The following is a 16986-nucleotide window of genomic DNA, read 5'->3' on the forward strand; positions in this document are numbered from 1 at the left end:
CGCACTTCAAGAGAGGGCTCGCGGGTCCACGCGTGCCAGCCGAGGGGCCAGGCTGGCTGGGCAGAGGACAAGCAGAAGGAACAGGCGTTCACACTCCTCGGCCAGGACAGGTTTAATGGTCACAGGCCTGGTTCTTCCACACATACATACGTACAGTCACATATATAATATGTAAACATAGGCTGTGCATTGCTTACACATCCCAAAACCTGAGGCCCTGCCACCCCAGGCACACAGGACTGAGGCTGGACCCCCGGCCCTGCCCCCCGTGGTCCTAACCCTCCAGCAGGAGCTCAAGCTCCTCCAGCGGCAGGCGCACGCGCAGCTCCTTCTCGGTCATGAGGTCCAGCACCTCCTGCATGGCATCGGGGAAGTACTCCACAGCGTCCAGGTACAAGGCCTACCGGAGACAGACATGCTGGTCAGCCAGCCTCGCCCGCCAGCGGGGAGGGGCCCGGGAAGGCAGCAGGCCCCAGGGGAGCCTGCCCTCCAGCCCCTCGGCAGCCCAGACTCCCCTTCACCCAGGCCTCTGGCCTCGGGCTGGGCACATTCGGGAAGGCCACCGTGACAGGCCTCCTCTTCCAACAGCAGACTCCCCGCGCGCTGCCCCGCCGGCCTGCACGGTGCCAAGGTGGGGAAGCAGCCACACGGCAGTGCCCCGGAAGCACCGTGCAGGCAGGGAGGCCCTGGGGAGCTGACGGTGCCGGGTCGTCACTTACCTTTGCCCACGGGCACTTCTGAAGCGCTCTGTAGAACACACCTTTACTTCTGTCTGTGTTTCCTAGGGAGACCTGAGGGGAGGAGGGCACAACGTGAGCAGCACAGAGAGGGGCGGGCGACACAGACAGAGACAAGTCACGCCCAGCACTGTGCCGACGCTGCGGGGGCGCTGCAGGGACCCTCCATGTCCTCTATTTCCTCCTCTCCTGCGAGCCACCTCGTCGTGGCCTCAGTCAGGAGCTTGGAGTGGGGCTGTGTGCAGGAGCTGAGCTCCCAACCCCACAGCGAGGCTTCACCAAGTTCATGGAAAAGCGGAGTTAAAAGATACGGTGTTTCAGTGCGAAAAGATAGGAGCCCACGCCTACTGCTTTTCAAAATGAATGTGCACTTCTGTGAACTCTGAAGATCTGCTTGAATGACTGGCATTTTCTGAAACAATCTCAGAGAAAGGAGGTCACCAGGGCCGTGAGCTAGTCCGATTTCCCACGGGAAGCCTCAGGCTGAGGGTGCACAGATGGCTCAGTTCAGCAGGTTCTCCCTCTAAACATGAAGCCCTTAGTGTCGACAGCCGGGACATCCCTCCCAGACTGACAGAGAAGGGGACACGATCGGGGCCTCCCGCAAGCCCCTCCAGGGAGCTCCACGCGGGCTGCGTGCAGCTGCGTTCCATCTCTGTGCCGTCTCGCCCACCTGCCCACCACACCTGCCATGCCCTTGGCACAGTTTCGCGGCCACAGGCTCTTCTCAGACACGTGGCCCAGGCCACAGAAGGCAAAGGCACCAGTCTACTGCCACGGGACTCCTCCACCTGCCAAGGACGGCCTCACTTCCTTTCAGTTTTCCCAGGTTTACTCACACAGCCACAGGAACCATCACGGGCTGTCACCAACACCTGTGACAACCTTGCTTCAAGCAAAGCACAGTCTTCCCCGGCCACTTGACTGCCCCCTTGACAGACCAGCCACATGGCTGGGCTCTCCCCGTGGCCCCAGTGCGGGCCTCCGGCTCTGAGCAGAGCGCTGGGGGTTAGAACCAGGAAGTCAGGGGGCGGCACCATGGCTCACTTGGTTAATCCTCCGCCTGCGGCACCAGCATCCCATGTAGGCGCCAGGTTCTAGTCCCGGCTGCTCCTCTTCCAGTCCAGCTCTCTGCTGTGGCCCAGGAAGGCAGTGGAGGATGGCCCAAGTGCCTGGGCCCTGCACCCGCATGGGAGACCAGAAGCACCTGGCTCCTGGCTTCGGAACAGCACAGTGCTGGCCATAACGGCCATTTGGGGAGTGAACCAACAGAAGGAAGACCTTTCTCTCTGTCTCTCTCTGTGTCTATAACTCTACCTGTCAAGTAAATAAAATGAAAAACAAAACAAAACAAAACCCCACAAACAGGAAGCCAGTGTGGCTGCCTTCCCTTCCCACACCAACACCCTTCAGTGTCCTCTCCTAAAACACTCGCCCCACCCCCAAAGTCTCACTTTCCTTTTGGAAAGGAGGAAAAACTGTGCCACTGTGCCTTCTCCACCCGCACAGCTAATCCTGGACCCAACACAGCAGGTACACAGCTGCCCACACTCTTGCCATCAGCCACCAGACAACTTCACAATCAGGTGTGGGGGCTCAACCCCAGGCGGCAGCTCATTTTCCCACACCTGATTCTGTGCTCTGAGTGTGGCCTTGCAGACAGCCCGGCGGGAGAGGAGTCACTGGCTCTCCACCTGGCTCTCCTGCTCCCTCTTCCTCGTCTTCCAAACGTCCTCATCTTGACGACCCAGACTTCTGCTAACACTCCTGTCACGGCTCCTCCTCTTCTGGAGTCTCCGTGGTACTCCCTGTCCCCCAGTTCCACTTCCAGTAAACGACTGACCTCGGCCAAGGCGAGGGCATCTCAGGGCTCTGCCCAAGTCTGCACTCAACCCATGAGGGAGCAGAGCTGGCCTCGGAGGGCACCCAGGACCAGGCCAAGGATGCTCTCGGTGAGGGCAGGAACTGTGATAGCCCAGCGGCCCAGGAACCAAGTCCCACACGCGGCATTTCAAGAGTTCAGCCAACGAGCCGCTCGGGTACGGTCGCTCTGAGTCACCTGAGTCTCACTAGCAATTCTCTCCTACAGGAGCGGGGGCAGGGGTGGGGGGCAGCGGCAGATTCTGATCCGGCTGGGGCCCCAACAGCCCAGCAAGTGTGCAAGCCCCGTCTAGACACGCATGTGACAAATCCCATCCAGACACGCGTGCGAGCCCCCGAGCAAACGAGCTGCCTGTGCAGTGCCCCTAACTGGCCGGCGTTCCTGTGCCGTACTGTCTGACGTGCGGGAAGCAACCACTCTGGGAAAATAAGGGAGACGGTGGAGTTTTCAGGCTTTCGCAAAATCTGATTTTTTTAAACCAATCTGAGCACTCTTAGCTGATACCAATTTAAATGATTTGACACAACTGATATGCAACCCTAACCAAAGAAAAATAAACCCGCCTCTCTAACACTTCATGGGGGTGTTCCTGAGGCTGGCCTTTTGCTGGGGTGGCCCCAGGGCAGGGAGCTGACCAAGGGTCTTCCCCTTCCCACCCACTTTGGTAAAGTGACCCTAACTCTGCCACCTGTCAACAGGAAGGAAATTCACAACTTTAAAACGCCACTGTTCCCTTTCACCAGCCCCATGAAGTCAGCTGACTTCTCTATTAAAATTCCCTTCCCTATGATGTAGGTGGATGACCAAATTAAAGAACTTAAGTATTCTGGTAATAACTGCAATTCTGGTCAAAACAAGCTGTTTTGCCAAAAGTGTTAGGGTCCACACACAACAGCGTCTCTCCTAAAACAGGTTTAACCTGCAAAGTGCCAGCCTCAGTGGAAATGTTAGCACTCTCTGTCCAACTCCTTCCTCCCTTCCCTGTACTCCCTACAGCCAAGAGTCATTGGTGCAGGGGAAAGGCAAGCAAGCAAAGCAAGTGTGCCCGACGCATGTGTGTGTGACCACGAAAGGCACGAACACACCAGCTAGCCAACGACCCTCCTCCAGGGACCTGAGTGCTCACGACGCCCCCAGCTCTTCCCCTGCCTCCGCCTGGCACGTGGGCCCCAATTTTATGTTTTCACTGTGTTCAACAAGGCATTCAGAGCCCACACAGATGCCTCAGGATGGCTCGTGAGTCACTGCTCTGATTAATCTGAGTTCCGACACCACTTTACAGAAATTCCTCAACCTAGATGTTTTTCCAAGTCAACAGGCTTTGTTGTCTATAAGCCAACCAAACACGGTTCACGGAAGCTTCTGAGTAAAAACACTGAGCACATCTGTACCTTACCCTTAGTCTAACCGGGGAGGCCAGCAGATGTCAAGCTTGACCTTAACACATGCAAAGGCCTTTCCTCTGTGTAGAAAGACTGGCAGGGACTGGTGCTGTGACGTAGTAGGCTAAGCCTCTGCCTGTGTTGCTGGCATCCCACATGGGTGCTGGTTCAAGTCCTGGCTGCCCCTCTTCCCATCCAGCTCTCTGCTATGGCCTGGGAAAGCAGTGGAAGATGGCCCAAGTGCTTGGGCCCCTGAATCCGTGTGGGAGACACAGAAGAAGCTCCTGGCTTCGGATAGGCACAGCTCCGGCTGTCATTGCCATTTGGGGAGTGAACCAGCAGATGGAAGACCTTTCTCTCTGTCTCTCCCTCTCTGTAACTCTACCTCTCAAATAAATAAATTAAACAAACAAAAAAAGACTGGCAGAATATTTGTGCTGTGCATACCAGAGAGGTTTCACTAAAACCCAGGTCTCCCGGCCCTGTGCCCCAAGCTGCCAACTCTGAAGAACAGGCCGTGGCGTCGGGGTGCCACAAGCACCGTACCACCTAGGAACTTCTGAGGGCCTCCATCTCACACCAGGAGCCAACAGAAATCCAAGCTCTGGTCTGAAGAATAAACGGTAGGGAGAGGCACATGTCTGTGGCAATTCATTTCTAATGCCGCGTCTGCCCCAGCACTGTGTCTGTATGGATCAACAGCTGTGCCCAGGTAACATGTCCGCGGTGACCCGGGGCCTTCAGCACACTGCCCCATTAGAGTCCAAGGAAGCAACCAGATACATTCTGGGATCTAAGACAGGAGTCCAGAGGAGGCCCACACCTCTCCTAGCTCCTAAATGTATTCTTTCTGTTTGTTTTTTTTTTTTTTTTTTAATATATAACCACAGAAAACAAATACTTATAAGACTTGAAAATCAACACTAATCAGTTTTATGTACTTCTTGAGTACAGACTGAAATGTTCTTCTTTTTTTAACTAAAGAACAGATACCTTGTCGCTCCCCCTCTTTGCGGAGGAACGACACAGGACCCTGCGCTGTTCTTTTGCCTGCTCGGCCCTCCCCGGGTTTGCTGCTGGTTCTTCCCGGGTTGGCTACCGTCCCTTCCACCTCCGTGGAAGGGCGGTTCCCCCTGCCACTTTCCCCACTTCCGCGGGGGAGTGGCACACCGCCGGCCGGCTCTCTCGGGGGCTGCACAGGTGTTCCCTCAGATGTTCCTCATGCATGTTGTCTCTCTCCTCCTTTATAGTCCTCTTCCACCAATCCCAACTCTGCTACCCACACGCCGAGTACGCTGCTCTCCTCCAATCAGGAGCAGGTCCTACAGTTTATTGGTTGAACTGGAGGCAGCTGTGTAGAAGCTGTTTCCTCCTCTCCCAGCGCCATATTGTGGGAGAGCAGATGCATAGAATAAGTCTTAATTCCAGTAACTCAGTCTAGTCCGAGTTGCTCCCAGTTGCTCCCCACAGATCCCCCTTTCTTTTTATTTTTGGCGTTGATACGCGCCTGTCTTCGGTGCCCCACGGCACATACTCTGCTCTGTTTGCTAGAGTTGCCCACAGGTGCTTACAAGCCCTATCAATCAGGCAAACCGAATCCGGGTCCTCTCTTCACCATGTTGTGAGGAGGTTTTTAGGCGCTGATGCGTGCCTGAGTTCGGTGCCCTGCAGCGCATGCTCTGCTCTGCTAGAACTGCCTGTAGGTGCTTACAAGCCCTACCAATCAGGCAAACCGAATCCGGGTCCTCTCTTTACCATGTTGTGAGGAGGTTTTTAGGCGCTGATGCATGCCTGTGTTCGGTGCCCTGCAGCACATGCTCTGCTCTGCTAGAACTGCCTGCAGGTGCTTACAAGCCCTACCAATCAGGCAAACCGAATCCAAGCCTTCTCATTGCCGTATTGTGGGGAGACTTATTGATGTTAATTCGTGCCTGTCTTCGGTGACCTGCAGCGCATAAGCTGCTAGCCGCCTGCAGGTGCTCACCACCTCCCTAATCAGGCAGACCGAATCCAAGCTCTCTCATTGCCATGTTGTGGGGAGGCCTTATTTTTCTCTATTTCTTTATCTCCGGGCATTCCTATTTCTCCTATTTTACTTCTTTCTGCCAGCATTCCTATTTCTCTCATTTTACTTCTAAACTTCTGTTTCTCTTATCCCTGCAGCTTCCCGGCGCCCGCCCCGAGGCTGCTTCTCAGCGCCTCGCCCCACGGCGGCTTCCCGGCTCTGCGCGGCTTTCAGGCGTCGCGCACGCTCCGCGGTCTCCGCGCCCTTCGCACCTGCACCACGGCCTTCGTGCCAGCCCCACGTTCTCTCTATTAGCGCCCCGTGCGCTCTCCCCGTTTGTGCCCCGCGCGCTCTCTCTGCGCGCGGCGGCTTCTGCGAGTCACACAGCCTAGCTCACGTTTCCGCCACCGGTATTCAGTCTAAGTTCCCCGGGCTAACCTGGCGAATTCAACCTAGCTCACGTCTGCGCCTTTCGGTTTGGCTTCCCGTCTTTTGCTCCCCGGGCTAATCTGACGGATTCCAACCTGGCTTATGTGTCTAGCTTTTTGCCTTTTGTTCCCCGGGCTGACTTGAAGAATTCCAACATAGCTTACGTCTCCGCATCGGCCTGCCCCCGCGGCTTCATCCTCCCTAACATATTTTTCTCTACCCGGTATGTTTCCTAACTTTTCTTCCAACAATATTCCCCTCTCATTTCTCCTGGCTTCTCCCCACAGTCCGTATCCAAGTTTCTTCTAGCTTCCACTTTCGCTTTCGACCTTAGAGATTTCTCCCAGCTTTCCCGCCATAGTCCGTATCCGAGTCTATGCCTAGGCTTTCGATAGCTTCTTCCAGCACCTTTTCTGTCCGGCTTTTCCCTAGGCTCTTTGCTAGTCTCTCTCTCCGGTATTTTCCCACTTCTTCCCGTTTCTTCCCTCCTAGGTTTTCTATCCGAGTCACGGCACCATTATGTCGCTCCCCCTCTTCGTGGAGGAATGACACTAAACCCTGCCTAGGTTTCCTATCCGAGTCACGGCACCATTATGTCGCTCCCCCTCTTCGTGAAGGAACGACACAGGACCCTGCGCTGTTCTTTTGCCTGCTCGGCCCTCCCCGGGTTTGCTGCTGGTTCTTCCCGGGTTGGCTACCGTCCCTTCCACCTCCGTGGAAGGGCGGTTCCCCCTGCCACTTTCCCCACTTCCGCGGGGGAGTGGCACACCGCCGGCCGGCTCTCTCGGGAGCTGCACAGGTGTTCCCTTAGATGTTCCTGGTGCATGTTGTCTCTCTCCTCCTTTATAGTCCTCTTCCACCAATCCCAACTCTGCTACCCACACGCCGAGTACGCTGCTCTCCTCCAATCAGGAGCAGGTCCTACAGTTTATTGGTTGAACTGGAGGCAGCTGTGTAGAAGCTGTTTCCTCCTCTCCCAGCGCCATATTGTGGGAGAGCAGATGCATAGAATAAGTCTTAATTCCAGTAACTTAGTCTAGTCCGAGTTGCTCCCAGTTGCTCCCCACAATACCTAGCAGGTAATACTGTACAGCTTTAAAGTTTAGCTTTTAGAATACACAAGGGCTAAACAAGTGATTAAAAAATATTACGTAACTAATCCAACTGTATTCTGTTACAATCCATCAGGATGTTCTCGGGTTAAATAGAAGTATAGGAAGTTCTAAGTTCTGGCTGTCTTTCCTTTACTCCACCATCAAGGTCTTATCTACCACACATTCTGCAAGGGTCTCTCCATCTTTTTACACCCCAGCTTTGCCTTATCTCAAATGGAAATGCTCAAATACTCTGAGTTGTGAGAATTTATCCTACAGAAATAATCAAATACACAGACAAGACTTAGAAACAACAACAGCCATTCCTGGCTTCTGAGAAGTTTGACATTCACTAGAGGTCACCTAGATGTGACTCAGCTGCCTTACACAAGCGAGAGGCCCGAAGACTGTTTCTAGAATACTGGGCCAGCACTGTGGTGGGCTAAGCTGAACCTGCAACACGGGCATCCCACATGAGTGCCATTTCAGGTCCCAGCTATTCCACTTCCCATCCAGCTCCCTGCTAATGTGCCTGGGAAAAGCAGTGGAAAATGACTCAAGTGACTGGGCCCCTGCCACCTGTGTGGGAGACCAGATGGAATTCCAGTCTCCAGCTGTCGCAAACATTTCACAGTGAACTAATGGAGAGAAGCTGTCTCTTCCTCCTCACCTTGTGAATAAATGAATAAATCTTATTAAAATTTTTAAAAACAGAATAACACCATCCACTTGGCAACAGATGTTATCACAGTAAATGAGGCCCAACCCACTTGCAAGTCTCTAATGCAAGGCCAGGACAACTCAGGCTTCACAAAACTCATCTGCACACTCAGATTAAATGTTGGCTCCCTGCTCCTATCACCAAGGAACTTCTAAGTGCAGATGCTGCTTTGGAAACGCCCACTTTTAAAACCACATTCTAGACTGAATCCTGTTTTTTAATAAGGACCTGGAAATTCTTATGAGCAGAATGGCAAAGACTTTTGTCTCTTTCAAATGAAAGCTCTTAGACCATTTTCCAAGACGCTAACTCAATGAAGTCAACCCAGATAACCCATGTTAAGTTCTATTCTTTCTAGCAAGTATCTGGAGTAAATATGTAACTCACAACCCTCTCAAAACCTAGGAGACCTGACTTTAGTCCATCAGAGTCCCCGTAAGGGCGAGCCAGCACTAGTAAGTGTGAGAGTCAAAATGAGTCCCTCCCAACATCCCATGCGTGCCTGCTGGGTACGTGCATCTTCTCACAGATGAAGAGTTCAGCACAGAAACACAGTCGTGGGGCTGCCACCTGCAACGCCAGCATCCCACATGGGCACTGGTTCAAGTCCCGGCTGCTCCAGCTTCCAATCCAGCTCCCTGCTAGTGTGCCTGGGATGACAATGGAAGATGGTCTAAGTGCATGGGCCCCAGCACCCATGTGGGAGACTGGGAGGAAACTCCTGGCTCCTTGCTTCTGTGTGGTCCAGCCCTGGCCATTGTGGCCATTTGGGGAGTGAATGAGCAGATGGGAGGTTCTTTCCCTCTTTCCCCACAACTCTACCTTTCAAATAAATCTTTTTTTTTTTGACAGGCAGAGTGGACAGAGAGAAAGATCTTCCTTTGCCGTTGGTTCACCCTCCAATGGCCACTGTGGCCGGCATGCTGCGGCCGGCGCACTGCGCTGATCCAAAGCCAGGAGCCAGGTACTTATCCTGGTCTCCCATGGGGTGTAGGGCCCAAGTACTCGGGCCATCCTCCACTGCACTCCCGGGCCACAGCAGAGCTGGCCTGGAAGAGGGGCAACAGGGACAGAATCTGGCGCCCCGACTGGGACTAGAACCCGGTGTGCTGGCGCCGCAAGGTGGAGGATTAGCCTAGTGAGCAGCGGCACCGGCCCTCAAATAAATCTTAAAAAAAAAAAATCACAAAATCTAAATATTTTCTTACCAAAAAGTTCAAATACATCCTCCACAGTAGGGGGCACTGGCTGCCATCTTCACGCCGCAGCGCATTCTCGAACAGGGCCGTGATCCGGTGCGTCAGGCCAGTCTCGGGAATCGTGCAGTGGACCTCTCCACCACCTACCCTGCAAGGCAAAGGCTCGTGTCACCGGAGACGGCCTGCCCCCGCACCACAGCAGCCAGGGCCGCTTTAGTGATGGCGGGCACCAGCACCAGCACCAGCACCAGCACCAGCACGAGCAGACAGTGCGAGGCAGTGTCAGTCCCAGCGCTGGTGGGAAGCTAGTGCGCAGGGCGGGCGTGACGTGCCCTCGCCGCGGCCAGAGGAAGGCAGCACCCAGCGCTCTGCGGCTGCTACACCACGCTGCATCCGTCTAGAGATCACACACAAACTCCGCACGTTCCTGCTGTCTAAAGAGATCACACACAAACTCCGCACGTTCCTGCTGTCTAAGGAAGCCCTCCCGTTAGTCCACAGAACACAAATTCTGCTTCACAGGGAGGAAAGGACAAAGGGTCACACAGAGTGACTCAAATCCCAGAGGAGGAGAGCAAGCAGGCACATCAGGTGGAATACCACTGGCAAGGCGATTCTGCCTCATTTATAAGGCCGGGGGTAGCAGCAGAAAGATTCTGGGAGCAATGATGATGCCCAAGCTAGCTGCTTCTCGAGACTGTCATTAACAATCGGGTTAAGAAAAAAAAACTATACCAAAAGGTGGCAATTAAAACATGACACCTGGGGAGGGCACTGTGGCACACGGCAGAGGAGGCTGCCACTTCAGATGCGCGCATCCCCTATCAGAGAGCCTGCTGGGAGGCCAGGCACCTCCACTTCTGACCCAGCCTCCTGCTAAGGGGTCCTGGAACACAGGGGCAGACGGCCCAAGTGCTGGGGCCCCTGTTGCTCAGGTTCTGGGCTCCTAGCTATAGCCTGGCCCCATCCTGACTACTGCCAGACATGTGGGGAGTGACCAGCGTAGGGAAGTCGATCTATCTTTCTCTCTCTCGGTGCCTTCCAAGTAGATGAAAATAAAGACATTAAACCACGATGTTGTTGCCAGCAGCAACACTGACTGAAGCTAGCCTGGGATATGCAGTCTCTCTGTGCCAAGCACTTTCCCCATGACCTTTCAGAGCGCCCAAGGCGGCAGGTTCCTTATTCCCATTGGACAGAAGAGAATCTTTCAGAGGTGAGGGCTTGCCCACGGTCCCCCAGCCAGCAGGTGGCACGCTTGCACTGGCCTCCAGAGCCCCTGCTCTCAGCCGGTGTGCTTTCACTGCAGCCCCTTGGGTCACACACACACACACTCACCAGAAGCAACCCCCAGGATTCCCGAGAGCATGGCCAAAGCAGACAGGCTGAGGCACCTAATGAGAGGGTGCTACCTTGTACCCATCTGCTTCATCTCTCATGATGGCACTGCACAGCACCTGGAGCAGCCCAGCCAAGGCTCCAGCCCTGTGCAGCCTGGAGCTCCCTGTTCCTGAGGCCGTGCAAGTGCTCAGGGACCCCCAGGTCTGTGGGACTCTGGAATCACCTCTGGACCGTCTCCACCAGCCTTCGCCTCATCTTCTCAGCTTCAATTGCAAACAGCCAAGGCTCCAAGGGTTTGGCAGACCTGGTGATTGCAGCGAAGAATCTTCTAGTCTTGCTGGCACTGTGGGACTTATTTTGCACCTGCACGTATGACCTCCAAAGGACCTGGTTGCCAGGATACAGCTGTAAAGCCTCTGAGAGCGCCTCTCGCAGAGGAGCCAGAGGGTAAACGCTGACTCTCATGTGGAACTGCAGCAGAGTCGTGTGCATCAGGGTGACCGCTTCGAGGACTCTGCTCAGACTCGGGGAGCCCGCTCTGTCCTCCAGGCCAGAGCCTTCCGGGAAAACACACTCCTTCAGTCTGGCAAACACCTGCTCATACACCCGCACGGCAGCGTCAATCCCTACAGTCAAATACTGGAAGAGCATAAAGCACCTGACCAAGCTGATCAGGCAGCTAACGGAAGGGACAGGCGCTGGAGTGGGGCCACAGCTCTCACTCAGGCTGTCCTGCAGCGCGTGCTCGTAAGCCTTCCGGGCCTTCAGAATGTGCACAGCCAACACCTGCCCCGTGTAGGGCGCGTAGGGACTGCTCTCGGTCAGTCGGGTTAATACGTGGACAGCTCGGGCCGTGGCGGACCCCGTGGAGTCTGGCGACAGCTCCGTCTCCACCTCCAGTTGGGCATAGAGCAGACTAAGCTCACAGAGTTCATGGTCCTTCAGGTCTCTGCTTCCCACCAGGCTGAGCGCCGTATCGAAAACTTTCCTGGAGTCCTCGGTGTTGCCAAGCAACCACTCCAGATGCGCATACTGCTTCCAGAGGCAAAAGTTGTTGCGGTTTTCTGGCTCCTTAAGGAGATTCTTTGCTAGTTTTTTGCAGTTTTTCCCCTGTGATTTTAATCTCTTCTTATTTTTAGTGTGAAGACACCAAATGACCTATTGGAAAAAAGAAAGAAAGGGTAACTCCAGGGGCTGTGTAGCTCTAAAGCTGCCAGCTAGAAAGCGCTGAGGACAGAAAGGCAACTGCACTTCCTCATCACACATCTGCTGAACACCAGCGCTCTGAGAAGGATCAGGGCCCTAGAGCAATACACCCGGATTTCTACCTGGAATCTCCCTAAATGATGTTCTTCTCCAACCAGACTTTATAAAAGACACTATTCTGGGGCCGGCACCATGGTTCACTTGGCTAATCCTCTGCCTGCGGCGCCGGAATCCCATATGGGCCTCGGGTTCTAGTCCCGGTTGCTCCTCTTCCAGTCCAGCTCTCTGCTGTGGCCCGGGAAGGCAGTGGAGGATGGCCCGAGTGCTTGGGCGCCTATACCTGCGCGGGAGACCAGGAAGAAGCGCCTGGCTCCTGGCTTCGGATCGGCCTAGCTCCGGCCGTAGTGGCCATCTGGGGGCTGAACCAACAGAAGGAAGACCTTTCTCTCTGTCTCTCCCTCTCACTGTCTATAACTCTGTCAAATAAATAAATAAAAAATCTTAAAAAAAAAAAAAGTCACTATTCTGATTCAACCCGGTGTGTGTAAGCTACAGTCAAGGCTTGGGAACATTGGGCGTTAAGTCAATACTGATGGCGACCAGCAGAGGGCAGAACAGCCGATGCAGACTAACTTCCATCAGAAAGACACAGTAAGGGAAAGTAAGTAGCTTATTTTATCTATGTTAATAAGCCCCTAAACCCTCTAACCCTGCTTTAGCTTAAGCTGCTTCTTAACACTAACTGCTCATATAATCACAGGCATCTGCTAATACCAGACTCAACACAACAGGCGGCCCCAGAGTCACGGGGAGCAAGGCAGGCTCCACTTTCCTCCCCGAGTCCCCTCTGAGGAGGACCACAAACTCCCACCCCCCACCCTGGAGTCATCGGAGGAAGAACTCCCAGACCTCTTCCCCTCCTCCAGAAACACCGCTGTGACACCACGAGGCCCCGGCACGGGCAGGCGCTGCAGTTACCTTGGCAATCTCGTACTGCAGCCAGGAGAAGCAGAGCTGAGACTTTTCCTTGCCTGAAAACAAAGGCATCACAAGGTGGAAGATGTTGCGGATGAAGTCCTCGCCCTCCCGACCGTGACCCCTGGTCCACCGCCGACAGCCCAGGGGGTCCATCCGGCCAACGCTGCTGACACCAGAAAACAAAGGGCTGAGGGACGTCAAGGGCTTTTCATCATAAAGTCCATTATCAAAGATGCTATTCTCGTCCATAGCCAGGTAAAGGCAGGAGGCGGGAGGTGTGAAGCCAGAAGGCACGCCCAGGACCTGCAGAAAGGCCTCGACGAGTCGGAACTGAAGATCGGGACTGCAGAGTCTGATGAGAGACTGTCCAACGTCATCAAACAGCACCTGCAACAGAGACGGAACCAGTGGCCCATTTAATGAAACAAAGCTTCCAACTGTTATATGGATGTAGGAATAATTCAACATCATTACATTTTAAGTAGGCAGGCACTAAGTTTTCTGCAAAATTCGAGAAAGCAACGTGGACAGCTGGAGATTAACTCCCAGCTGCCCTGCTGCGCCATTATCGTTTTCACACATCCAGGCAGCACTGGGACACAGGCAAGGCACCAGCAGGCTCAAGCCCAAAGCCTTCAAAGTCTCCTGCTGGATTTGTAGAAAATCTAGACTCAGGTTCACTTCCAAAAGCACACGCAATTCTTTCATAGTTGCTTTGATAAATTATAACTGTGAAAATCTTTTTAGAAGGGAAGATAAGAACGTAACAATCTACAGCTTCTTTGTATAAAACTGCTTCAGGATATGAAAAACAGGCTCCAAACAGATGAACAGGAGTAAGGTAAGAAACTACTACACGAGCAGTGGACCAGGGTAAGAACAATTAGTAGAGCACAAGAAGAATGCTAAGTGTTCACAGCTGGTTTCATGTAATAATGACAAGCAGACTACCGTCTGACTCAAGCCACTGCTTAACTGATTGGTCTCTGTGGCTCTCAGCAAAAAGGAAATCAAAACATAAGCACAATAAATGAGACTGTCTGGGCTGGACTCACCAAACCATCAATTCATCACAAGGTTCTTCTCCCTTGGGCTTTGCCTGGACAAAGAGCTGAATGACCAGAACTTGCCCCACAGCAGTCTGCTCCCGAGCCCAGCTGACAACAGGCTGCCATGAGAACCAACCCACTGAAGGACAGCCAGGAACTCATAAAATCCCAAAACCAAAAAAGGAGATCCTGCTCTCTACACCTGCAGCTTCAGCCAGGAGAGGGGCTTCCCACGCAGACGTCTCCCACAACACTCACTGCACGGGGCCTCCCTGAGGTCACCCCTCCTTCCTCTGCCCAGAGAGCCCCTCTTCCTCTGCCCCCCTTCTCTGTGTGCTGCATGCAGCCTAGCTACCCCATTCCCACTCCTCACACGGGCCGGCACCCTGGGGCCTTCAGCCCTGCCCTTGTACCAAATAAAGATTCCTTCAACATGCAAGAATGTTACTGGGACAAGCACTGCTCCAGGCTTGGTGATATACGGCAGCAAACCAAGTTCCCTGCCTGCAGAGCATGGCTGCCATGATTCCTGTGTTGTACGTGAAGGGCATCACATGTACAGCACGTCATATGCCAAGTAACCGTCAGTATCTAGTGAAACTGTGTCAATTCAAGGTACCAAAACAGCACTTCTTCCTTCATTTTAATGCAAAACCTCTAGAGCTGCTGGCCACTAAACACAAAGCAGCATGTACATGTATCAAATCTTACAGTGACCGTGAGCAAGACCACGCAGGCCAAGTGCCTGCACCCAACACCAGTTATCTCTCTGCATGACAGGCTGTGCCTGACTGTCCCAAAACGGACTCTGCATTCTGTCGCTCATCTTCGAGTCAAATCTAGCAGCTGTCTTTACAGATCCAAAAATGGGCTAGGGAAAGGAGACACAGGTAGAGATCTAGGATAATGATCATGTTTTTAGAACCTGAGCCCATGGGTTTCCAGATGAAAAATTAACAACCTGCCAGGTGATCTGCCGCGGGGTGACCACGAGAGCCTGCCCTCCTGCTGGGGCAGCGACTGCTCAGGTGCCTGCACACTCCGTCAGCAGCCAGCCACACTCTGTGCTGACACAGGGCAGCACCAAGTTTCCCCAGACACCGGCAGGAGCAGGCCAGCCTCTCCTAAGCCTGCCACGTGCTCGGAGAGCCCCAGCCACCTGCGTCCCGACAGCCAGACACAACGGGAGTGGGAGGACAGCAAAGAGCTCCAGGGTGGAGCGTACGTGCCTGTCTCTCAGGATCCTCACAGTCGTCCTCTGTCTGCTTCTTGCTCTTATCAGGGCGCCAGGGCCGCCAATGCCTGTGGTCTCGGGAACGCTCAGCAGCAAGCCAGATTCGCCACCTGGGCAGAGTCTTATCCTTTATCTCCTGGTCGTCCTCTTCCGGCTCATCATCATCCTCATCTAGACAAGAAGGAAACTTCAAGTTCACCTGAGCGGCCAAATACCCACCATCGCTACCCAATCTGCCTGCTAGGCCAGCCTCCGCACGTGCACCCAGGGGGCCGAGGAGAGTCCGAGCCATGCCAGCCCTTCCAGGGCACTCGGCGGGTTCAAGGTCTCTCTCACCATCAGTTGGGGTCCCAAGAGAACCAGGCAGGTAAGGAGATGGAATCCGGAGATTTTTAATGCTATCGCAGGAATTATGATGGGAACGAAATATTCTAGAACAGCACCATCCAACAGAACTTTCTACAATGATGACATGCTCCACACCTACACTAAGACAGTAGCCAGCAGCCACAGCAGACTTACTGGGCACTTGAAATGTAGCTAGTCAAGGAGCTGAATTTTTTTTTTAAAGATTTATTTTATTTATTTGAAAGACAGAGTTACAGAGAGAGGCAGAGAGAGGTCTTTCATATACTGGTTCACTCCCCAGATGGCCACATGGCCAGAGCTAAGCTAATCCAAAGCCAGGAACCAGGAGCTTCCTCCAAGTCTCCCACGTGGGTGCAGGGGCCCAAGCACTTGGGCCATCCTCTGCTGCTTTCCCAGATGCACCAAAAGGCGAGCTGGATCAGATATGAAGCAGCGGGGACTCGAACCGGTGCCATTATGGGATGTGGGCACTGCAGACCAGGGCTTTAACCTCTGTGCCATAGTGCCGGCCCCAAGGAGCTGAATTCTTTAAAATTTTATTTTAAATAACCACATGTAGTTAGAAGTACTGTATTTTTTTTTTGGGGGGGGGGGGGACAGGCAGAGTGGACAGTGAGAGAGAGACAGACAGACAGACAGAGAGAAAGGTCTTCCTTTACTGTTGGTTCACCCCCCAATGGCCGCTGCAGCTGGTGTACTGTGCTGATCCAAAGCCAGGAGCCAGGTGCTTCCTCCTGGTCTCCCATGCGGGTGCAGGGCCCAAGCATTTGGGCCATCCTCCACTGCACTCCCGGGCCACAGCAGAGAGCTGGACTGGAAGAGGAGCAACCAGGACAGAATCCGGTGCCCCAACCAGGACTAGAACCTGGGGTGCTGGCACCACAGGCAGAGGATTAGCCTATTGAGCCGCGGCGCCAGCCAGAAGTACTGTATTATTTAGAAAGCTAAATGATATTTCAATGATATTTCAATGGCCTTATAGTTAATTAGGACCTAGGCTCACTTGAAATTGCTTTTTAAAAAAGTCTCTCCTCTATAACTGCCTTTCAAATAAAATTAATCTTAAAAAAAATAAAATTAAAATTAAAAATAAGAAGCTGGCATTATGGCACAGCAGGTTAAGCTGTTAGAATTGGCTGCTCCACTTCCAATTCAGCTTCATGCTAATGTGCCTAGGAAAGCAGCAGAAGATGGCCTGAGTGCCTGAACCCTTGCCAGTCATGTGGGATCTGTGGAGTTCCAAGTTCCTGACTTGGGCCTGGCCCAGACCTGGCCTTTGTGGGCCTTCGGGGAGTAAGCCAGTGGATGGAAGCTTGCTGTCTCTCCCTCTAACTCAACCTTTCAAATAAATAAATCTTTA

General features: G+C 53.5%; 1 protein-coding gene across 15 annotated transcripts in view; it reads right to left on the reverse strand.

Annotated features, from left to right (window-relative positions):
* NRDE2 (NRDE-2, necessary for RNA interference, domain containing) overlaps window positions 1–16986 on the reverse strand; it is an 85633-nt gene that overhangs the window by 4050 nt on the left and 64597 nt on the right. For 9 of the 15 annotated variants that reach the window (XR_016226789.1, XM_089322645.1, XM_089322646.1 and 6 more), the window contains 6 exons: window positions 15253–15428; window positions 12975–13361; window positions 11014–11948; window positions 9459–9597; window positions 720–791; window positions 280–400 (listed from right to left, as the gene is read on the reverse strand). Coding sequence is in view for 11 of the 15 variants with exons in the window: in XM_089322645.1 (XP_089178771.1) it covers window positions 280–400; window positions 720–791; window positions 9459–9597; window positions 11014–11948; window positions 12975–13361; window positions 15253–15428 (1830 nt within the window). In the remaining 4 variants the exon portion in view is untranslated. Of the gene's footprint in view, window positions 1–94; window positions 401–719; window positions 792–9458; window positions 9598–11013; window positions 11949–12974; window positions 13362–15252; window positions 15429–16986 lie in introns of those variants that run through there. The other 6 variants (XR_016226790.1, XR_016226792.1, XR_016226793.1 and 3 more) reach the window with 2 other exon arrangements.

Source organism: Oryctolagus cuniculus, chromosome 20 (genome assembly GCF_051225735.1).
Source record: "Oryctolagus cuniculus isolate XC-2025 breed Fujian yellow rabbit chromosome 20, ASM5122573v1, whole genome shotgun sequence".
In the NCBI taxonomy this organism is placed as follows: Eukaryota; Metazoa; Chordata; class Mammalia; order Lagomorpha; family Leporidae; genus Oryctolagus; species Oryctolagus cuniculus.